At 35.2% G+C, this 25476-nt stretch overlaps 1 protein-coding gene across 1 annotated transcript in view; it reads right to left on the minus strand.

Annotated features, from left to right (window-relative positions):
• Positions 1-311: 311 nt before the first annotated feature.
• The window catches only part of LOC150077894 (ubiquitin domain-containing protein 2-like), a 54177-nt gene continuing 29012 nt past the window's right edge, over positions 312-25476 (minus strand). Inside the window, exons 2-3 of the mRNA XM_090384739.1 lie at positions 13135-13371; positions 312-770 (exon numbers count right to left, since the gene is read on the minus strand). Coding sequence (XP_090240865.1) covers positions 373-770; positions 13135-13371 — 635 coding nt within the window. The 3' untranslated portion in view covers positions 312-372. The remainder of the gene's footprint in view (positions 771-13134; positions 13372-25476) is intronic.

Below are 25476 nucleotides of genomic sequence, written 5' to 3' on the forward strand. Positions count from 1 at the left end.
TTCATAATTATCGCTAATTCATTTATATAATTATCCTATTCTAAAATGCAAATGCAATTAAAAAGGAAAAAATTCCCAGTAATTAAAATTAAAAATCTACACTAAAATAAATCTTAATCCTACAGTTTATAATGCACAATCCATTCAGGCAGCATTTCTTATCTGTTATAAAATATCATCATTACATACTTGTCATATTTTCAAATTCATATCTCAGAAAAAATTACAATGTTAAACTAAACATTCCTAATATATGTGTCATGATTATACACTCACTTTAATCAGTTTGTTTTTTTTTTTTTTTTTTATCATATCAAACAATATCTCAATCACCTCAGTCACCAATACAAGAGGAATTAGAATTCCATGAGTTTATTTCTCAGTCTGAATTGGTTCTGTTACTGATATTACCACTTGTACAACAAATCCGGTCTGGAGCTTTACTTCTTCTATTTTCATTTTATCATTAAGTAGCAAGCCTCCAAAGAACCACCTCTGACGAGAGATGTCAATACCCTCCATAATCTGCAATTTACGCTTGGCACTAAGTACTGTCTGTCGCGTTCGTACAGCCATCTTGACATCTCTGCCAGTAGTAGACAGTCGTAGTTTTATTACTAACTCATCACCACCACCATTTGAAGATTCACTGTCAGGAGAGGGAGAGTCTGCATCACTGCTGTTCTCTATCAAGTTGACTGGAGAGCTTAAACAATAGACAGGTAACTGATATCGATTTCCTAATTCATCATAACAGTCCATTAATGTTCCTAAAAGTAAAAATTAAATAATCAGCAATTAAAGTAGCCTAATATATATATAAATTAAATATAGAGTGAGAAGAGCAGTAATACTCAGGTGCATTAAGAACCAGTATAGGCCAGACCTCTGGCCCAGCCTTCCACTCCAATTCCCCTTTTGTATAACTTACATTAGTGGCCAGGGCAGGAGACCCAACTACATCACCTACTCTCAATGGTCCTTCTAATAGTCTTTTACTTACTGCTAAATATAAAAATGAGTATCCTAAAATATACAAATATATTCTTTGCATATGGATGGGTAGACAGGTGTGTATGCACTTACCTCTAAAAAATTACTTGTTTATATTGATGTTAAATTATCTAATACCTGGTGAATTCTTGTGGATATATTTAATTATTTAGATTAAAAAATTGATTAACACAGCTTTTATTATTATTAAATATTAGCTCAACAACTTGGCTTTTTGCAAGTTGCAGTAATCAAAATTAGTAAAAATAAAGTGTAGTGTCAATTTTAATTACCCTATTTTGCAATGAGTGATGCAGTCATAAAACACTAAACTGATGATCAAGTAAAAAAAAAGTTAAGCATGTCCAGCAACTTAATATCGCAATTTTGCAAGCAAATTTATTTAAAACAATGGCACTGTCTCAGAGAGATACATATTAATTAATAATGATGTCATAGATGTGTATTAAATTAAAATTTAAAAGTCAAAAAAGTAAGCAAGTATGAGAAATAATATAGATATCAACATAAACTGAGAGGATAGTAATTATTAATGCCAACATATTCAGAGGACTGCACTCTTAATAATCAATCTGCAACAGCACAGCAATTCAAATCTCCATACCAATGCATAAAAAGAGTCCAAATGAATGTACAGTGGATCCTCACTTTATGATTGGTTCACTGTACGATCAAATCACTTTCTATGGACTTTCCATAATAAAATACCATTCACTATATGATATGTGGTAAGCATTGTGATCACGTTTGTAAATTGAATTTTAATTCTATTAAATGGTGATTCTAATAAGCGAAAATAGGAGGAATATTATCCAAAAGGCTATAAAAGTATCTTTACTTTTATAGCCTTTGGATAATATTACCTTTACATTATATTATAATATAAAGCACAAATTTACAATTTATTACCTTACCAATTAACTATATAATAACGGTGTAAATACACCATAGTTTACCCATAAATTTAACTCCATACGTAGTGTAAAGGCATTGTTTAATTTTATCTCATATTGTGGTTACCTTCACAAAGAGATGGCTTAGAGAGGAACAGGTATTCTGTGTGTTATCAGACACTCAGTCTAAAACATTGATGGATCCAATATCTTTCTATTACAGAAGATTTAGGAGAAGTCCGGTTGGCCTGCCTCCCTAAAATCCACTCATGCACACAGCATATGACTGCACGACGAAACAAATGGCCATCAGTCCCCAGCGGCTTTCACTCCCCCTCTTACAGCAGCGAGAGGATCAGAGTGGAAGCAGAGGGTGCTAAGAATCTCTGGGTACGACCAGGCTGCCATGCATGGAAACTGAACTTGGCCTGTTACAATGTAAGATTGCTCATTGGTGAAGACAAGATATTAGAGCTGGAAAAGGAATTAGAAAATGTGAATTGGAATATCATCGGTTTGGCTGAAACAAGAAGAAATTAATCACTTATAAGTTTATCAAGTGGAAATCTGCTGTACACCAATGGAAACAGTGAAAGGAGGGAAGGTGGAGTTGGGTTTCTGGTCCATAAAGATTTAAAAAACAACATTTTGGAATACAAAAAATACATCACCAAGGGTGTCAAGACTAATACTCAAGATTTCTAAGAGGTACAAGCTAAAGGTTATAATGATTTATGCACCAACATCGAGCCATGATGATGAAGAGGTTGAAGAAATGTACACTGAAATTGAGTCCCAGATGAGCAGAAAACCCACTACACTATTATTATGGTGGACTTCAATGCTAAGGTTGGAAAAAGACAAAACAGCGCAGAAAGGGGAACTATAGGAAATTTTGGAATTAGTGAAAGAAATGAAAGAGGTGAAAGACTTGTGGAATTTGCAGAATCTCAAGGATTGTCAGTAATGAACACTTTTTTCAAGAAAAGGGTGAACAGAAAGTGGACACGGAAGAGTCCAAATGGATTAACTAATGAAATCGACTTCATCCTCACTAACAGAAAATATATCGTGAATGATGTTACCGTCCTGAATAAGATAAATGTTGGAAGTGAATCACAGAATGGTAAGATGTACACTTGATATAGATGTAGGAAAGGAAAAAACTGACTCGAGTAAATAATACAAAGGTCTTTCAGATAACAGAAGAGGAGAAAAAGCAGTATGTACTGGAACTTAAGACCAAGTTTGAGCTTCTGCACACTGCTCAGGACCAAGATATCGACAAGGAATATTACAACTTTCTGAAAGTGATAAAGCCCAAGAAACCTACAGGGAAAAAGAAATCCAAAGAAGAAAAAATCAGTCAGGAAACACTTATGATGAACCGAAGGCAACAAATGAAGAGCAAGATAAACACTGACAAGGAGAAAATTGAGTATACTGAGTTATGCAAAGCCATTAGAAAGAGACTCAGAAAGGACATAAGAAAATTTAACACAAGAAAAGTAGAACAAGCATTAAGGGAAAACAAAGGATTTAAATCAGCAGTCATGAGCAGTAATACAGAAAGACAAATGATACTGAAACTGAAGAATAGCGATGGTATACTTATCAATAGCAGAAGATTACTATAAAGAGTTATACAAGGAGGGAGGGAATGATGCCAGTAGTGGGGAAGATGGATCGCAAATTAGTAACACATACAACATACCCGATATTCTTCCTGATGAGGTAGAACATGCGTTGAAGAAAATGAAGAATCAGAAAGATCCGGGGGAAGATGAAGTTACTGTAGAGTTGTTAAAATTGGGAGGAAGAGACATGACACAAAAACTGGCAAGACTCTTCACAGAATGCAATAGAAAAGGTGTGGTGCCTAAGTAGTGGAATAATGCAGTCATAGTTTTTCTGCATAAGAAAGGAGATAAATCAAAAATTGGAAATTATAGACCAATTAGCTTGTTATCCCACATCTACAAGTTGTTCACAAGGGTCATTACTAACAGATTAGAAAGAATACTTGATGAGAATCAACCAAAAGAGCAAGTTGGCTTTAGGACAGGATTCTCAACTATGGATCACCTTCACGTGATGTCACAGCTAATGGAGAAAGCAAATGAATATAAAACACCATTATGCCTGGCATTTGTGGATTATGAAAAGGCATTTGACTCCATACAGCATAAGGCAATGTTTCGGGCACTGGAAAGACAAGGCATAGATACCCCATATATTATGATTTTGAACAAAATATATGAGAACGCTACCTCCTTTATTAGACTAGACAAAGAGAGTAGCAAATTTAAAATCGAGAAAGGAGTTCGACAAGGAGACAATATCTCCGAAGCTGTTTACTGCTACCCTTGAGGAAGCTTTCAGAAGATTAGACTGGTCGCAGAAAGGAGTCAATGTGAATGGAGAGTACCTAAACCATTTACGATTTGCAGATGACATTGTGGTCATAAGCCACGATCCCAAAGAATTAGAGGAAAATCTTAATCAGTTATGCAGAGTAAGGATTTTGGACTAAAGATGAATATGGCTAAAACAAAAGTAATGATGAACAAATATGCCACAGAAACGGATATAATGATTGAAGGAGCAGTAATTGAAAAGGTGGAGTCATATACTTATCTGGGACACGTTATTAGCTGTAATAATGATAAATGGCTGGAAGTCAAGAGAAGAATAAATTTTGGATGGATAGCATTCAGGAAATATAGTCACATAATTAAGAGCAAATATCCCAGTTTGCCTGAAACGTAAAATAACAAACTAATGTATACTCCCCACCATGACTTACGGAAGTGAAACTTGGGCACTCACCAAAAGAATGAAAGAGAAGCTGAGAACTACACAGCGAAGAATGGAACAAATTATATTGGGACTTATATTGGGAATCAGACTGTTAGATAAGAAGAGAAACACTTGGATTAGGCAGCAAACTCAAGTAAAGGACATTCTTATCAAATCTAAAGAACTAAAATGGTCTTAGGCAGGACACACAGCTCGAAGACATGATGACAGATGGACTAAGAAAATAACAGAATGGTACCCAAGAGGAGCTAGAAGAAAACCTGGAAGACAACGGCAGAGATGGATAGATGAAATTCACGAGTTTGTGGGTAGTAAATGGATGGCCATTGCACAAAACAGAAGGAACTGGAAAGTTGCTGGAGAGGCCTGCATCCTGCAGTGGATTGAAAATGGCTGATGATGATGATCACAACGAGAGACCAGGTATTGCACTACTTTGAATAAATAATGCTTCTCTAGTAGAGGAGACTATTGTTATTTTATTCTCAGTGGGCACCACCACCCAGACAGCACCGTTTCAAAGCTAGTTGGCTTCATCATCGGTGGGTGGGCAGGTACCCTGATAATGCAAACATGTCATCACAGTTGCAAAGTTAATTCCACAATATGAGAAATGCCAAATGGTAAACAGAATGAGACAGTATTTAAAGATTAAATGACCAAGGCATAATATTATATAGTCAATTTAAACCCATATCATATTATGCCTTGTGCATTTAATCTTTAAATACTTACCAAATAACAAAATTAAATGATATGTGAAAATCTGAAGAATATTTTCCAGAGGTTAGCAAAATAAAAATAAATTTATGCTTATATGCATAGCTTAATTAATACTGTAATATACATGCATGCATGTATATTACAGTATTAATTAACTAACTAATAATTAACTAACTAATATTTCTGTTCGCTGATTTATTTTGGGTTGTAAAATTTAAAACAGTAAAAAAAGTAACGAGCACGGCAGGCACAAATTGCAACTAACACAATATGTGCAGGTTGATATACGGAGTAACAAGTTTATGAAGTAAAAATAGGGATGAAGAGAAGATTCTGAAAATTTATGTTTTTTTTAATATATGATTGAAGATTGTGGAAGGGGAAACACATTTCACCATAATAACGTAAAAATCCACAGAATTCCAGCTATCAGTATTATCGCAAATGCAACAAGATCGAGTTCACTACCCGTTTATAATAGAATGCACTAACAGAAAAGCCCAATAAACCGGAAACTGCAAATTGTTTTTGTTTTATGGTAGTGCCCTCCAGAAATGTGCTTTAGAAAAATATCACAAAGGTGTTCAAATCTGATTCTTATAACTGAACATATGATAACGATGAAAGTGTAGTGCATTTTAATGATTTGAGGTTTTTGAAATTTATTCTATAAAGCAGCTGATTCTACTGACCAATGATCATGTTAACCACAGAGTAGTAAGATATCTTACTACTCTGTGATGTCAACTGGCACCTACTTATTTCACTTTACGACAGGGACTTACGATTGTCTCTGACCAGACCAGTTCTGTCAGCCAATAGCAGTGCTTGTAAATGTGTTGGCCACGTGTTTTGTTTTTGCATCCTTTAGTTGAAGTGATTTTTTGTATTGTGCTTATTTGACAAATTTACTAAATACGGTATTCAGTATTCTATATAAAACTAATACAATTTCCATTATAAAAATCATCTTTTAGAGAGATAAATAACATAGTTATATATCAAAAATTTCAATTCCTGAGGTCTTGGAATAAATTACCAAAAACAATGTGTTATTTGGGTTCACATTACAATATTTTCACAATACAATGGTGTCTCTGGAACATATTAATATTGTAAAGCGGAGGTCCACTGTGCCAGTATTATAATCTGAATATCTAAGTAATTATACCCAAAGCTATCTAAGTAATTATAAATTTTTTATTTAAATTAAAAATTTAATGTATACTTCTCAATTTATACTGATATCAATGTTTATATTACTCTCGTTCTTCTCCATCCACTTCTGACTTATTTTAATACATATCCCCATGACATCATTATTAATATCTATAATATATTTCTAATTTATAACTAATACTTTTACTTACCAAATTACTGACAGCATTTTATTTTCATTTTAAATGTATATAACATGCTTACTATCATTTACTTCTTGTAAGCCTGGCAATCTTTACAATGATCGTTACACTTATTTTTGTACTACATTCATTTTTAATCACACACAGATCACGAGGGTATGTGCACATATACAGGGTGTATCAAAAGTGATGGTCAATAATTTAAAGATGAACTTTACAGACTACAATATGCAAAAAAAGCCTATAAACATGGGTCCTTAAGTGAATCGTTTTCAAGATATTGTACATTTCTAGTTGAGATCCACCACTGACAAGGTGAACTGTACAGAGTTGGAATCCACCACTGACTTGTTTGTTTAGGTTAAGTTATGCTCATTCTCTCCCTTTCCCCTCTCTCAATGCTCTGAGACATAGCAGGCATACTAGTACTTGTCAAAGGCTAGTCAACATGGAAAGAGGTTACAGCAATGAAGAGTACTTAAATCCTATGGATTTTTGTATCTGGGGTCTTGTAAAAAGCTTGCTGTACACTTCTGACATTAACACAGTTGAGGAATTGCAGCGTCAGATTGGAGCCTTTCAGCAAATCAGAAATGACCCAGGAATGCCTGAGAGGATTCGCAACTCAATGCAGAGAACGCTACAAAGCTGCGTACGGATGCAAGGACAGCATTTTGAACACCTTTTGTAACATCTGTAAAATCCTGTGGTTTTGAAACCAAAAATTAAAAATGTATTATCTTACATTTAATAAAACCACCCTTGGCAAAGGATTCACAGCTTTTTGCTAAACTAGTGCTCCCACAGTCAGTGGCAGAACTTAACAGAAAATGTGCATTATCTCGAAACCAGTTCATTTGCGGCCCAACGTTCACTGGGACTTTTTTGCTTATTTTAGTTTGTACTTTTCACCTTTAAATTATTGATCATTTTTGAAACACCCTGTATACTAGTTATGTGGGTGTGTGAAATTTTTATACATGATATATAAGCAGAAATCTCTAAACGCATCATTTTGCATTTAAAATAAACTTAAAAAGGGACGTCATCAATAGAATATATATGTATAATGTAAGTTAAATTATGAATGCAAATTAAATTAAGAGCAAACTAGCAGAGTGGCTATGCCCTGTGAGATTCAAATCCAACAAAAACCAGTACTATACAAATAGAAACAATGAAAGGGGGGGGAATTAATTAAAAATGAAAGGTGTTACAGAAAGAATTAAGGTTGTTGCAGGAGGAATACATACCTGACAATTCAGAATACATCAATTAAATGGCAAAAGGGAAAATTTACAAGCCAATTATGAATAAAATTAAACCATCATTATTATCCCGTGACAATATCAAAGCCAAATAATATGAAATATTACTATATTGATATTGAAAACATAACCATAACAACATAAAAGAACAGAAAAACAGGGAAAAAAATATTCTTCTGTATTCCTTCAATTATTTTCAATTTATATATGCATGTATATATCCACACATATAATTTTTTCGAAAATATTTATATATTTTATAAACTAGGAAACAGAAGGGATGTGTCTTAATTTTTTCAAATTTTTCATTAAAAAATAAAAAATTACATATAATTAATATAATCCATTAATAAACAATCAAGCACATACAAGTAGAATTTTAAAAAAACAAAGAACTTTAAAGAAAGTTGGGCACTTTCCAGGTGCAGTGCAATCAATTTTTTTATGATAAGAGGTACAGTTACTGCCAGCTTAAATATTGTGAATATCAGAAGAAAACAACACACACTCACATTGATTATAAGGAGGGCATATCTTAATGTTTTTCAGTAAATGAAGCATTGGGAAAACTTAAAACACATAAAGGTATACTTATTATGCTTATCCAGAATTAATGTGTAATGCTGACATTAAAATGCATTTTTTATATGGTGAATAAAATTTGGACTACTTCAATAATGCAATTAAAGTAGAAATGGAAAAGCTATAACCTTCTACTTTTGTCAGGCATCCCAATTTTATATTTATAAAAGTGGGACACCTCATAACATAGCTGCATTATAACAAATGTCCTGCTTTGGTCGCCAGATCTTCAGCATATGTATTGTGGTCTTTCAACTCCTATAATTATCAAAGTAAATACATGCTTTATGTATTAGGTCAACATACTTTAGTGAAAAGGAATGAAATAAAATTTACAATACACTGCACTGCTGTACTAATAACAAAACAAGTGTTTATGATTTGCACAATGACAGGTTAGAAGTAATAATTTATTAAATATTATTTATCAGTATTTTATTAAATATAAAAATAATGGGTATAATGCATAATGTTTTGCATTCCTAGCAATTTAATGACAGCCCATATTTGGGTGGGGTCAAATAGGTTGAGAATCACTAACCTGGTTGTGTGATATTTATAACATCAGTACATAAACGATGCTAATGCTAGTGAATAGTAATATTTCACATACTTCTCAGCAAATAAATTTTTATACTCTGTACAGCCATCCATGGCAAGAAAAGTTTACATCTTCATCACAACTGCTTAAGACAGTTGATATACCAGTACTACAATTAACATAGTATGGGTATATCAACTGTGGTGGTTTTCCACAACTCTGCAATTCATTCTTGTGTTCAATGCAGTACATATAAAGGCCAGACAGTGTGAGTGATATGTGGTTTATGTACAGGCAGTTCTCGCTTTATGAGGTTTTTTTTTTTTTTTTTTCAAAGTATCAAGTATCAACAAAATCGAAAATATGAACATTAATTGCAAAAAATGAATGTTAAACATTCATAAATACCGCATTTCAAACCATACGCGTAGTTATACAATACGGTGTACTGCTTTACGATATTAATCCATTACCATTGTATCACGAAAATATCGTAATGGGAACCCTATAACACATTGTTTTTTGGTACGTAATTCATTCCACGACCTCAGAAGTTCAAATTTTCACTATATAACTCCCTAAAAGGTTATTTTTATAGTGTAAATTGGTTAGTTACCAATTACATCATTAAATGCACTACACTTTCAATGTTATCATTTGTTATAAGAATCAATTTTGAACGGCTTTGTGATATTTTTCTAAAACACATTTCTAGAAGTCATGACCATAAAACAATAAAAACAATTTGCACTTTCCGGTTTATTGGGCTTTTCTGTTATGCAAGCAATTATAAATGGGAAGTAAACTCGATGTTATTGCATTTGAGAAAATACCGAAAACTGCAATTGTGTGGTTTTTTACGTTATTATGGTGAAATGTGTTTGCCCTTTACTGAAATCTTCAATCGTATAAAAAACAAATAAATTTTCAGAATCTTCTCCTCAATCTTTTTTTTTTTTTTTTGCTTCATAAACTTGTTACTCCGTGCAAATCGTGTTAGTTGCAATTTGTATGTTCCATTAAAAAATGCTTATGCATGCTATTGAAATTTATAAAGAAAAGAGAAGATTATCTTGGAAATAAACGCCTCTTGAAGCATTTCTGAAGAAGACAACTCCTTGTACAACAAACCAACAAGTGCCGAGCCAATAATGAGTGATCAACGAGTGTGCATTTAGTCAATGATGATGAAGAATAAACATTCTTTAACATTTGTAAGTCATAAATAATTTCTCTATTATAATTTGCTTTATTTCTGAAGAAGACGACTCCTTGTACAACAAACCAACAAGTGCCAAGCCAATAATGAGTAATCAACGAGTGTGCATTTAGTCGATGATGAAAGATAAACATTCTTTAACATTTCTAAGTAATAAATAATTTCTCTATTATTATAATTTGCTTGATTTTACAGGCTAGATTTTCATTTCTTTGGATAAATCAATCATTGTTTAAACAAACTAATTAGCTAACTAATTTCATTGTTGATAACGTAACTCCTATTTTTAACATTATGTCCATGGGAAATAAATTCCAGCTTTACGAGTTTTCGCTTTACGAGCACGCGCTAGGAAAGAATTAACTCGTAAAGCCGAGAACTACCTGTAGTTTAATGTAGGGTTATGTTGTTCATCTGGAAGCCAGGCCAGAAGAGAGCAAGTGGGTGCAACAGTTTTAATTTTGGATAATAGTTTAAGGCAAAAAAGGTGGATAATAGGAAGGCTTTCACCAAAAATTGGAAGAATGAGGACAGGATGGGCACCTCTGCAGAGGTAACCCAACCCTACATGGGGGGACTGTTGATGACAGTGAAAGTTTGGGTAGGGAGATAGGCAATGTCCTATGAATAAAGTGGGGGACAAAATCATAGGACCAGGGCACCTTAAGTGGGTTCCTGGTGACAATCCTGGCTAGTTGGGTCAGAAAAGTCTGACAATTCCACACTGGTTTCAACTGGTTTTGACCAGTTGAAACCAGTGTCAGCATCCCACGCCACCTAAGAAGAGCATCAGCAAGGGCAGAGTGGAGGCTTCCAAAATTGGTTTTCCCCCAACTGCCATGATAAGGGTAGACTTCTGTCATTCACGGGGAACACAACACATTCCAATCAGTCATACTCCTACCCATACCTACGTAACACAAGTCATTTTAGGATTTTTTTTTAAAAATAAAATATCAGGATGCACATATGACAGAACTGTTGACAACATTTAAACACTTAGCACTCGCCCTCCATTTGCCCTCTTCCACTCATTCTTGCAAATGGAGTATATCACAGCACTACAAAATAAATGCCACACACTTTTTTTTATGATGAGTCACGTAGCACTCATTTTGTCATTACACAGTTTACAAACATGACCAAATCATTCATGCTATAATTACACATTTCAGCTTGTAGTGGACTATTATATATTTTTTTATATATATACTTAAGAGGAGTGCACATTTATAACGTTTAACATAAATTTGGATGTTCTCATTTGCTCAAACATTTAGTTCCTATCAGTCATGGCACTCTGAGTATAGATGACACTCTTTTTTCTGGTTAAGGCCACCCAGACTCAAGTCACACAACGGTTTGCACAGGGTGAGGCAGTTGTCCCACCCATTCAAAAGCCATCCATTCTCACACAAACCCACACTTGCCCAACAATCTTCCTTCCTTGTCTGCTATACGTTGGCTTGGGAATCAGAAGTTGCATACTAGAAGTAGGAGAGAGGAAGGTTGGACCTTAATGTTGAACACAGAGTCCAAATCAGGAGTAAAAGTTGTCCCTGTCATGGGGCATGCCATCCACATGTGTGACGCATACCCCATGACAGGGACAACTTTTACTCCTGTTTACCTTTGGCCTCCTGGCACCAAAGGTGCCAGGAGGCCAAAGGTAAAACTCGTTGAATTTTAAAATATTATTTTCTGATGTTTTCGATTAATGGAGCGACGTATAAATTTTTGCACACAGGCACTGCACACTCCTGGCGCACTCCTGCCCTGTCATATAATATTCACCTTGTTCCCAGTTCCATATTAATCTCTGATATAACCAGAGGTTAATATGGAACTGGAAATAGCCACCAGAAATAGAAGAGAGAAAGGTGGGGCATTAAGTTCAGGTATGTAATCTTAATCTGTGGCCTGATTTACCCCTCTCCTGAAATTTTTGCACTGTTCCAATATTCCTCTTAAATTTGGCCAGTGGCCACCCTCACAAGTTACCATAGTTAATATGGAACCAGATACTACAGTTAACAATGGGCCATGCATATTTTCTGTAATACTGGATGATCTGGAAAGATAGGCACTAGTAGTGCATATCTAATTTCATATACACCCACAGCCAGTCCTTATGGAACTAAATGTAGAAATGATGTATTTATGTAAATTTTACAGAATTAATTCAAAAGATATCAGATATACATTTGATCTGCATGATTAATCAATAAGGTTATATCACAGTAAAACTTTCAATACACCCATATTTTTGCAAAATTAATTTTAAAAAAAAATGTAAAAAAACTTTTGCTGTTCAAGAAAGAGCCTAATTAAGACTGGTCACCTAGTAGCACCTGACTATACCTAGGCTCTTTGTAAAAGTTGCCCTGTTCAAATAGTAAGCAGATTGAATGGCTTATTTTACTTTTGTTTTTAAGTATGTTTAAAGTAGTTAATAATAATATAACATGCTTTTAACTATGATTAACAAACACTTCATTGTATAATGGGTTAGAATATGCATTTAATAAATTTTGTTTATAAATTTAATATTAAAATTAGAAACAGTAACCAGACATTGCTAAATATTAACAACCATATGTAATCCATTCCACAGTGAAGTATGTTTCTCATTGTTATATGGAACTCAAATACAAATATGCCCTTTAATGATCATATCAAAAACATGCTTTTAATTAAACAATATATATCTTACCAGTTGGTAAGGAAATATTAGCACCATCTATTATAGCTTGGGCTAATGTAAAATCATTTGTTTCTGCAGCATATGATGCTGCTTTCAGAGCATCCCATATCTCCTTCCGACCTTCAAAGGCTGGAGCAGTGTCCCAAAATTCATCTCTCTTGCTACGTAATTGCCCTTCTGTCAACGGAACAGCACTTTTCCATTTAGGCTTTTCATGTTTCAGTGGCTGATTCTTCCCAATAGAAACTGTAAAATAATACCTTAAATTACCATACTTAATTTTATTTTTTTATGTAATTCCAAAGAATAATGATCATTAAAACTGGTTATTCATATTTTTACCACATCAAACATACATACATTCAACTGCTTTATTATTTTTTTTTGTACTTCTAATAAAAATAAAATGTCTGAAGTGCATCCAAAGTTTCAAATATTAAAGCTCCAAATGTTTGTCTAGTTCTGCCTTGAATTTAAGTTGTCAACTTCTGTAATGACAGATGGAAGTTTGTTCCTGCAATCAGCCACACACTGGCTAAAGGCAAATTTCTGCACATCTATTCTACAACTGTCCTTCCTCAATTGGAATTTGTCTCCTCAGGCAATTAATCTGGACAAGATTGATTCATCAGTGATGGACTCATCAGCATTGAGCTTGTTCAAACTATTCAAGGCCTTAACACCTCAATCAGATCACCTCGCAGATGACAAAAATATTTTTGTCAATGATATACAGGAATTTATAGTTATTTTATTTATTAAAGTTATTTATAATTTATTTATTTATAAAGTAAATATTTATCAATTCTGATACATATATTCTACTACCATTAAATTATTTTAGAAATCTGGGTTTTTTTAAATAGTAATCCCAAATGCAAGAGGTTGCTGAAATTTATAGCATTCTAGTACTGTGGATGAGCTGGAAGGCCATAAGAAACTTGTTGACACTGGACTTCAATTTCTGTATGTTATAATTTTTTTGGAAATACATTGTTTTGTTTTTTTTCTTCTGGCTACATGTTTTTGGTGGGGGGGGAGTGACTACAAGGATGGTTGTTTCAGAAAACAGAAGTAGTAACAGAAATAAATTAAAAATAAGTGAGATAAGTTTGAATTTAAACTAAGAGTATATGCTGGCTTGTTGATTTAGTTCAGAATGGTTTAGAGAGAAGAAAGATGGAATTACAAAAGTCAGTTTGAAATAACAGTTCCCATGGAAATATCTGTAGAAAGGCATGCAGTTGACACAATATCTGTATGGTAGGTAATGGAATAAGGCTGAATAAGTTATTAATCTTACAGCTCTAAATAAAATCAATATATAAAATGATTCTGGATATATACCAACTCAGATCTGGAAATGGTGTTCCACACTAATTCACAACAGGGTTAGCAACAACTGCTAGAAAAAGTAGTGTTGAGAGCAAACGAGAAAGCCTAGTTTTTTTTTTCTTTTTCATATAGAGGGTGCAATATTTATAATCTACTCATACAAAAGTAGATTTGAAGTTGGTATCAATCATCAGGAAAACTATTATACTACTAGAACTTTCAATGTGGGCAGTGAATGGAGGAGAGTGAGTGAGTGAGTGAGTGAGTGAGAGAGAGAGAGAGAGAGAGAGAGAGAGAGAGAGAGAGAGAGAGAGAGAGAGAGAGAGAGAGAGAGAGGAGAGAGAGAGAGAGAGAGAGAGAGAAGAAACTCATGGTGGGCTGGGCTCAGAATTTGTCGTTTTATTTTCTGGTTTTATTCAATGGCAAGTAAAAATGTGTTCTTATCTAGATCTCTAAGTGCTGTGAAATTACGTTCTCTGCCATTTAGTGTGGAACTCAGGGATCACAAAATATTTAGTGATCCCTTTGTGACAACATAAACAAGGCTGTCACTTTTACAGTCATTCTGGCCTTGTTCAGAGAGCTCTTAAATTTTTAATTATATAATATCAGTGTAAATACACCATAGTTAACCCATATATTTGAGCTACGATTGTAGCGTAGAAGGCATCGTTTTAATTGTATCTCATAATGTGGTTGCCTTCACAACAAGATAGCTACTATTGAATTACTTCAAATAAATAACGCTTCTCTAGCAGAGAAGACTACTGTTATTTATTTTCAGTGAATTTTTTATTTTTTATTTTCAGTGAATTATTTATTTTCAGTGAATTTCACTGAAAATAAATAACAGTAGTCTTCTCTACTAGAGAAGCGTTATTTATTTGAAGTAATTCAATAGTAGCTATCTTGTTGTGAAGGCAACCACATTATGAGATACAATTAAAACGATGCCTTCTACGCTACAATCGTAGCTCAAATATATGGGTTAACTATGGTGTATTTACACCGATATTATATAGTTAATTATCAAAACCCATAAGGATTATGCCTAGTGCATTTAATTTTCCAAATAAATTTTTAATAGAGAAATAATGGCAGAAAATTAGCTCAGAAAGTACTGTAAGTTACTCCTGAGAGAGAGAGAGAGAGAGAGAGAGAGAGAGAGAGAGAGAGAGAGAGAGAGCACAAAGATTTTTTTTAGCATGAGACAAAAAACACATGGCAGGGGCAAAACAATCCCACACGACCAACTATGTTAAGTAATTTTGGCTTGTTTGTGCAGGGCACAAACAAGCTAACATCAAAATGTACTAACATTAACAAAACTATTCTTTGAACTTCCTGTCAATGGAAAGTTACTGGATGAACAAGAGAAAAGTGATGAGTGAAAGAAAAGAACCTTGATGCCTCCCAGGATAAGCCGAAAAGAAAGAAAGACACCATGCCACTAACATATAGCTGTCTTTCTTTCAACATGTTCTGCAAATTGCAGCATCTGGAGACTAGACACCTGCAAGTCAATCTGATTGAGGCATATAAGGTCTTGAATGGATTGAGCAGGCTCAATGCTGATGGGATTCTTCCTCTTGCTCAGATTACAAACCTGAGGTGGCATAAACTGAAACTGAGGAAAGACAGTTGTCAAATAGATGTGCAGAAATTTTCCTTTAGCCAATGGCTAGCTGATTGCTGGAACAAACTTCCATCTGGTGTTGTGGAAGTTGGCATCTTAAATAAATTCAAGGCAGAACTAGACAAACATTTGGAACGAATAGATGGGTGAAATGGGAAGGTTTTTTTTTTTTTTGGCTGATGCTGTATAAGCTTGCTATCTTGCATCATATGCCAATGCTAACATTACAAACAATGAAAAGTCAGTGAGGAAACTGGTTCATCCAATTCTGAAAAAAAAAAAAAAAAAAAAAATACACACGAAGAGAGCTTGCTTAAAAATCCTTTATACCAAACCTGACCGTATGCCTTTCATTATAGGTCTGATCAAAGGTATAGTGCAACAATTTAGTTTCTTCAAATTTTTCCTTATTTGTCTAAAGATGAAGGACGTGAACACTGCTATATTATTAATAAATATAGTATGAAGGCACTGGGGGGAGGGGACATGACCAGATTATGCATTAATTATGCATAATCTTATGCACCAATTATGCATTGATTACTAAAATGAATGCATAATTAAAGAAATATGTAATAAACAAATTGTTTATATATTATAATTAAACACTAATTATTAATTTATGAATTAAAAATATTATTTATAAATAAATTCACAAATTAATTAAAATATTTGATGCTTTTAATAATGAAAAGTAGAATGACTTGCTCAACCTACTTTGAGTTTTTGTAGCTAGCAGGAGTTAAACTGCCTAATTAATACAATAGTCAATACTCTCAGCAGAACAAATTGTATTATCATTTGTCTTAATATTGCAATAAATTTTTAAACAAATTACAATGGCAAAGTTTAAGTTGTTATTCTTAAAAAGATAAGACACTGCTATAATTGCTGGTTCCAGAACTTACTGGTCCATCTGACAGCAGGCGGCCAACTGCCACTTCCTGACAAAATAGCAGTAGAGATGTTCAATGTGAGTTGCTATGCAGTACATGAAGCTAAATATGTATATGGAAAAAATACAATGTTTATACAAGGGAATAGACTTGACAGAAGGGGAGGAAGGGTATATTTTTAATTTCCAAACACTTAGATTCAAGGCAAGCATATCCAGTAGGTAACTATAAGGGTTGCGCAATAAAGAATGATCATAATTTTCCATTAACCACACTGCTTGCTATTTCTAGCTGAGCTGTGTAATTTAAAACCCAACCAAACACGTCGACTGCAAATTGTGCAGTCGACGTGTGTGTGTGCAGGGTGTGACCTTGGCAGTTCGTCAAGTTTATGCCTGTTCAGTTTCGCCTATGAACAATGGACATGGGACAGAAGGAACAGTATGCTACTATTTACATTTGTTTCTGTCTCAAGGAAACATCATCTGAAGCATATGAAACGTTAAAAGAGGCTTATGGTGAATCTATGCTTCAATGTAGCACAACTCACAAGTGGTTTAGAAGGCACCACCGTAGCCAGGTGGGAAGGAGCACCAGCACACGCTCCTTGATTAGACCGGGGTTCGAGCCCGTCACCACCAAATACGGAGAATGTGGAAAGGTCAGGGAATGACCACCGCATATCCCGGAGCAATATGGCCTTAGTTGCTAATGCTCCTAAAAAAAATAAAATAAAACCAACCAAAGTGGTTTAGAATGTTTAAAGATAGGCATGATTCAATCACCAAAATCTGTGACCTTGGAGCTCCAGCCACTGCTGTCATCACAGAAACAATAAAAACTACTTATGTAATCATGAGAGAGAAGATAGTCACATGTCACTGGCAGAGACGTTGAGAATATCAGTAGAAAGCAAGCACAGTATTATCATTTGCATATTTAACCCCAGGGGCTCACAGCTGGTGAGAATGGGCTTGGCACACCCAGGGTCCTGAGCTGGATATCATCATTCTTCTCTTTCTTGGTGATACATTTCTACTTTCTTTTTTTCTTTTTGTTAGTTTTTGGCGCATTGGGACGATAATTGGATGAGAGGTATTTGTCACCCTTTTTAGGAACTGACTGGATATGAGCAAATTTCCAAGAAGGAAAAACACCTTTGGAATAAGAAAGTGAGAAAATGGCAACAAAGAAGAGGAGTAAGTTCAGGAGCACAGGTTTTGAGAACAAAGTGGAGAAATACCATCAGGACCTGGAGCTTTCTTAGCATCAAGATTTGTCAAAATCCTTCTGACATCTTTTTGATGGAAGACCACAGGAGGCATTGAATGGAGTGTATTGGGAATGGTGGGAGGTGTTTTACCAAAATCATTAATACATGAGTTGGAAGAAAAATGTGATGCTAACAGGTCAGCTTAGCCTTGGCTGAAGTAACAATAGAACCATCTGGTTTTGACAGAGGTGGGAGCAGAGATGGGCAAAAGTTGTGGCCAATAGCTTTGGTGAGAGACCAAAATGCTTGGGCAAGAAGCAAGTTTTCTACTCTTAGCCTGTTCAAAATCTATTTTGGACTGATTAATAACTGCCTTACAATTGTTGCGAGCTTTGGTGTAGGCAGAAAATGAAACTGATGAATTGGTAGCTAGCCAATTACGATATGCAACATTGTTCTCCTGAACAGCCTTAGCACATTTATTGGAAAAACCAAGGTTTAGATAAAGGACAACATTTTAAAGTGGAGTCTAGAATAAAGGATTCCATTCCTACAAGAATAATTTTACTGACACGATCTGAGCAAACACTGACATCAGAAGTTTTGAAACAGTAATCCAACCAAGGAAAAGAAGAAAAGAAATCTTGAAGGTCATCCCATTTTGCATTCTTGTAATGCCAAACAACACGAGGTTGGGAATAGCCACAAGATAAATGCTCAACTGGAGAAGAGACAATCACCAAGTTGTAATCTGAGGTGCTTAAAGGACCACTCACTTCGACCGTGTACTTAGAAGGGTTGTTTGTGAGAAAAAGGTCAAGCGTGTTGGCTGTATGGTTAGAATTGTCTGGTATTCTGGTAGGTAAATGAAAAATCTGTGCAAGGTCATTAGTAATTGCAAAAGCCTCAGTATCTCAACCAGCTGGGTCGGCGTGACTAGAAAACGGAAGCCAGCTGGAGTTGTGAACATTAATATCACCAAGGAAAATTACCTCACTGTTAGGAAAGTTGGACTGAAGAAAGTCAAGTTGCAAAAAGAGGAAGTCAAAAAGTTCCAAGTGATTAGTGAAAAATGGGAGAACGGTAGAGACAACAGATGAATTTGACACAATGAGGTAGAGAGATTTTAAGCCAGAGAAGATCGAAAAGAAGAGATTCCAAATTACCAAGTCTCTGACAGGGAATAACAGAGAGGACATATGCACAAGTACCACTTTTGAGGCGAAAGGAATCATACAGCAAATAATTTGGGCAACTGAGATGAGCAGTGGTTGAATCAACGAATAACTGAGATTCTGTCAGAAAAAGTACATGGGATTTGGCAGACTGTAAGTGAAAATGGGCATCACTGGGATTAGAACTGAGACCATGTATATTTGTGAAATGAACTAGGAAGATTAGATATGCTTCATCATTTTGACCCAGGGAATAAGCAACAAAGCTCTGTCTGGAAGTCCATGTCATCACTAACACCAAAAAAAGGAAAAGTTGCAGCTTCTACAGGAAAGGTTATGGTAATCTCCTTTTTTGGCATTCAAGGAATGGTTTAGTAGCATGTTGTGCATGTCATACAACTATTATGGGACCTTACAAAAGAACTGTACTGCACACTTTTCAGGATATCACATTCGTCGCAAATTACCACAACTGCACGGCAAGGGGGGCAGATGTTGCATCACAACAATGCAAAGACCTCACAGATTGCTCACACTATCATTGAGTACTTAAAGGTAAAAGGTAAAACTGCAGCCTTTATCAATTCACAATCAAGCATGGATTGATAAAGGCCACAGTTTAAAGGCTCCTCAGTGATTCATGTTGAGGGAAATGGACAATAATCAAACACGCCGGTCAGTGCAAGTCGGCAGATAGACTGTATTTAGCATAAAGAGCTTGAACCTCAGTCTACTCGAAGAGCTTGTGCTACTGCACTACTGCTCCTGACCACTTAGCTATGTAGGCCTTGAGTACTTAGCCAGCATTAATGTCAAATGTGTTCCTCATCTGCCCTACAGACCTGACCCTGCAATTTTTTTTTTACTTCCAAAGTTAAAGTAGCTGGGAGGAAAATGTTTCCAGTTGGTCGTCAGAAGTTGTAAAGGCATCAGAGGCAATTCTTAAACACGTATCAAAAAATAGGTTCCCTCATATTTCTGAAGAATGGCAGAAACGGAGTAAGTGCATTTCATCAAATGCGGGCTACTTTGAACAGGACTGGATAATTAATAAAGCTAGCAAAAAAAAAAAAAAAATGACAAACATTCTTTATTGAGCAGCCCTTATATACTTTATAAACTGGAACAATTTGGCATTAGGGGCAACTTAGCCACGATCCCAAAGAATTAGAGGAAAATCATAATCAGTTATGCACAGTTAGAGTAAGGATTTTGGACTAAAGATGAATATGGCTAAAACAAAAGTAATGATGAACAAGTATGCCACGGAAAGGGAAATAATGATTGAAGGAGCAGTAATTGAAAAGGTGAAGTCATATACTTATCTGGGACAAGTTATTAGCTGTAATAATGATAAATGGATGGAAGTCAAGAGAAGAATAAATTTTGGATGGATAGCATTCAGGAAATATAGTCACATACTGAAGAGCAAATATCCCAGTTTGTCTGAAACGTAAAATAATGAATCAATGTATACTCCCCACCATGACTTATGGAAGTGAAACTTGGGCACTCACCAAAAGAATGGAAGAGAAGCTAAGAACTACACTGCGAAGAATGGAACGAATTATATTGGGAATCAGACTGTTAGATAAGAAGAGAAACACATGGATTAGGCAGCAAACTCAAGTAAAGGACATTCTTATCAAAACTAAAGAACTAAAATGGTCTTGGGCAGGACACATAGCTTGAAGACATGATGACAGATGGACTAAGAAAATAACAGAATGGTACCCAAGAGGAGCTAGAAGAAAACCTGGAAGACAAAGGCGGAGATGGATAGATGAAATTCATGAGTTTTTGAGTAGTAAATGGATGGCCAGTGCTCAAAACAGAAGGAACTGGAAAGTTGCTGGAGAGGCCTTCATCCTGCAGTGGATTGAAAATGGCTGATGATGATGATATGACTATGGATAAATGGATGATTAAAATGGTGTAGGAGACAAAGGATGCTTACAAACAGCCACTGCTCTTCGTGGACTACTGTGATGAGTGGAGTTACACAAGGGTCTGTGTTATGCCTTTATTGTTTACAGAATATACTTAATGATGCCAATTTATAACTACTAAAGTAGTTGGCTACGTACAAAAATTATGAAATTGCACTAACTTGTATGCCCTTATTGTTTTTAATATTTATTAATGACACTGATAGTTTTAAGTTTTATGTCTAAGTTTTCTGATGATACAAAGGTGAGAACAGTGAATAATGACAGTAATCAGGGTATGCTATTTCAAGAAGATCCACGATAAACTCAGGAGATGGGTTGGAAAATGGCCACTGAGGTTTAACAGGGATAAATTCAAAGTACTACATTTGAGCAGCAGTAATCCCAGAATAACATGCCATTTGGGTGGTACCTAACTAGTAGAGTGTTAAAAAGATCTAGAGGCAATTGTAGTCCAACAAAAAAATCTCTGTGCAGCGCAAAATGCTGCTACAACAGTTCATAGGGTTTTGTCAGTGATATAATGGAACTTTTTTCATTAGGATTAGCCCTTAAGGTGATCATCCTGTAGCATGAGGCCATCCTGTGGCCACATCTGGAATACTGCATGCAGATTTGGAAACCTACGAATATACATCTGTTGGATAAGTGGGGAAAAAAGAAAAAAGGATATATAAAAAGATAAAAAAGGGATATTCATACCAAGAAAGCCCAGGTTCTACAAATTGTGATCTCTGGAACCACCTACATGGTGACTTAATTGAAGTGTATAAGGCTTTTAAAAGGGTTAAGTAATGCTAACGAAATTAACTTTTTCTCAGATGACACACACACATGGAGGCATAAATTTAAAGTGGAAAAGGATGGTGGTAAAACTGATGTATGGAAATTTGTAATCAATTGTTGGAATAAACTGCTATCTAGTTGCAGAGCTATGTAGTTGGAATAAATTTAAGGACAGTTTGGCCAAATTAAGGGTTTTTTTTTTTTTTTTTTCCTGGTACTATATAAGCTTTCTTCTTTTTCTTCCTTGCATCATATTGCCAATACCAATATTATGTTAAATCAGTATGGCATAACATAAGCACTTGGAGAAACAAAGGTACATTGCATAGAAGTATGTAGAAGTGTTTAGAGACCAGATGACTGTGGTGAGTGTAATAAATATCTTTACATAATCAGAGTCTTATTATGGAAGTCAATTTCTCAAGAGACTAACTAGAACTTATGGTTTGTTCCCTTACCTAGCAGCCGGACATTCACAGAATTGCTTAATAATTGCTTCTTACAGCAGCATGTTATTTTTCATCACATCTCATTATCTGCAGGTTATGAATATTACCTTCCTTATTATCTCAAGTGACAGTGAGTGAAATGTCGATCAAAGAAACCTGTGTAGGTCAATTCCGATAGAGAAACCTCATGGGGTACAATTTTTCTTGGCATAGTCTGCACTTGTTAACAGAAGAGACTGTTTTTACAGGGACGGGATACACTAAATTAGGAGTGGAAGAATATTTGATAATGCTATTGAAGCAATGTTAAGTGGGTTGGAAAACTGCTAGCTTGAGGGAACACAGACTAATAATTTTGATAGCAGCCTTAAGAAGAGGTAAAACTCTTCTGACAAAGAAGAGTAAAACTTAGGTAAAACTGATTCTTGTAAAGATAAAACTAAGGTAAAACTGATTCTTGTGCTGCTTCTATAGGGACACACAGCAGCCAGGAAAATTATTAGGTCCTTACTGTTTCTAATTTTATTAATGACACTAATATCAACAAGACTGGTGAAGGGAACAAAGGAGTGGTCTTATGAAGAAAGGCTTAAGTTCTGCGAATTGCAGTTTCTGGAGACTAGGCACCTGCGAGTCCATCTGATTGAGATGTATAAGGCCATGAATGGATTGAGCAGGCTCAATGCTGATGGGATTCTTCCTCTTGCTCAGATTACAAGCCTGAGGGGGCAGAGATTCAAACTGGGGAAAGACAGTTGTAGAATAGATGTGTAGAAGTGTGCCTTTAGCCAGTGGGTAGTTGATTGATGGAACAAACTTCCATCTGTTGTTGTGGAAGTTAATAGCTTAAATAAATTCAAGGCAGAACTACACAAAAATTTGGAATGAATGGAGGTGAAATGGAGGGTTTTTTTTTTTTTTTTTGGCTGATGCTGCATAAGCTTGCTTTCTTGCATCATATGCCTCTACTAATGTTAATATAGGTATTTGAAATTTTAGGTCTAAGCTTGCCGATGGAAATCAGCAAACAGACGTGGGGGAATACAAGGCCTATTAGCAGTCTTCATGGGACAGGCCAGTTACATTGGATGTGTTAATGTTACTAAGAGCAAAAACAGGTGCACATACACTTGCTAGTAAACTAACAATAGCAGTATAGTAAATATATTTGAGGAATTTGAAATATTAGTTAGGTCATCAAATGTAGACACTGAAGGGATAGCAGAAACAAGATGCTACTCAGGAGCAGGGGATGCAGAATTTGAATATGGAAAGTATAACATTTGAGAAAGTTTGAGAAAGCGGAAAGGAGTTATGGCCTTGGTTTAGTAGCACACAGACTCTAAGGTAGACACTTGGTTGACATAGGCAGTCAATATAATGTTGAATCAGTTTGGTATGACTTAAGAACTGGAAAATCAAAAAAAATTTGGATAGTGGTACATTTACAGGAAAAACTATTAAGACTAACTGACAAAGCAAAATACAAATCGAAAAACCTGTGCTTCAAACAAACGTGCATTTCGATGCCAGCCTGTCAATATCACAAACACTGCTACACATCAACAGTTTGATTCCATATGAAGCTTCCATTTCACATCTGAACCCAAAGATCATTATCAACTGGAGAAAAGCATGCATCAAGGCCAGCTCATTGTCAATAACCACAAGTGACAGATAACTTAATTCTTGCACCCTTCCTTTACATGATTAATTAACAGAGATTTTTCTGGAATTTTCAGTGGAGAAATCAAAGAAAACATTTTCAAAACTGGATATTAAGAATTTCAGCTGTGTACAGAGAGAGAGTAGATGAGGAGTAGGAATTACTGAAATACTGTTTGGGTCTCATCAACGATGCACATCCGGCTGAGGGTTAATTATGATTTACTGAACTCAATTACAAAATATCAAACAAAAATAAATGAGAGAAACTAATAATAATAATTTCATCTATAAATAATGTTTTCATCATATTTCTTAAAATTTTCAAGGTCATTCATCCTCGGAATAAAAACACAAACACCACACGAATGGCTCTGTTTTGTCAGCCATTCACATTTTGCTAGTGAAACCAAACCTCTATGGCAAGATTAGAAAGATCTCGCTGGCATCAAACAGATGTCACATGAACTAAGATTTTTTTGAACCGAAAAAGAGAAAACATTAAGTCAATATCTGGAAAGTTAAAATCCCTCATTACAAGACATTGATTTACTGGCCTACTCTACTTCTCTGCACAATTGTTCATTGTACTCATCAGAGTCATCAGGCTTGCAGCACACTCCTACTCTCAAATTCATCAAATTTATTTACTATACTTCTAGCATTGCTGTACATGCAAGTATACATGCACCTGTTTTTACTCTTAGTTACCCTAACACAGCCCATGTATTTACTTGTTCCATGACTGGAACAAGTAAATACAGATTTACTTGTTCCATGATTCCCAGATATTGACTGGAATTTGGGGACTGGTCACTCACACACTAGCAAGGCTTTTGGGGATTTATTGGATGATTGTTTTCTACATCAGCATGTTCGGGAGGCAACTAGAGGGAGTAATACTCTTGATTTGATTATCAGTAGTGATTCTTCATGCATTAAGAATCTGCAGATAAATGAGCCACTAGGTGGCAGTGATCACAGTGTGCTGAAGTGGGATTTACTCAAAGAGGTAACTACCATTAGGGGTAAAGGGAAGGGTTAAAGGCGACTATGATGGACTGAGACAGTATTTAAATTCTATACAGTGGGACTAACTGATGATGTTACCAACAGCAAATTCAAAATGGAAAGCATTCAAAGATCTTGGAAGCTACTAGGCTTTACATACCAAATAAGAAATATTGTTCAAGGTTTAGGCCTAAATGGATGTCAGATGAACTAATGAGACATATGGCAGAGAAGAA

The sequence above is a fragment of the Mastigoproctus giganteus genome, chromosome 11 (genome assembly GCF_048544385.1).
Source record: "Mastigoproctus giganteus isolate SK-2022 chromosome 11, ASM4854438v1, whole genome shotgun sequence".
Lineage (NCBI taxonomy): Eukaryota > Metazoa > Arthropoda > Arachnida > Uropygi > Thelyphonidae > Mastigoproctus > Mastigoproctus giganteus.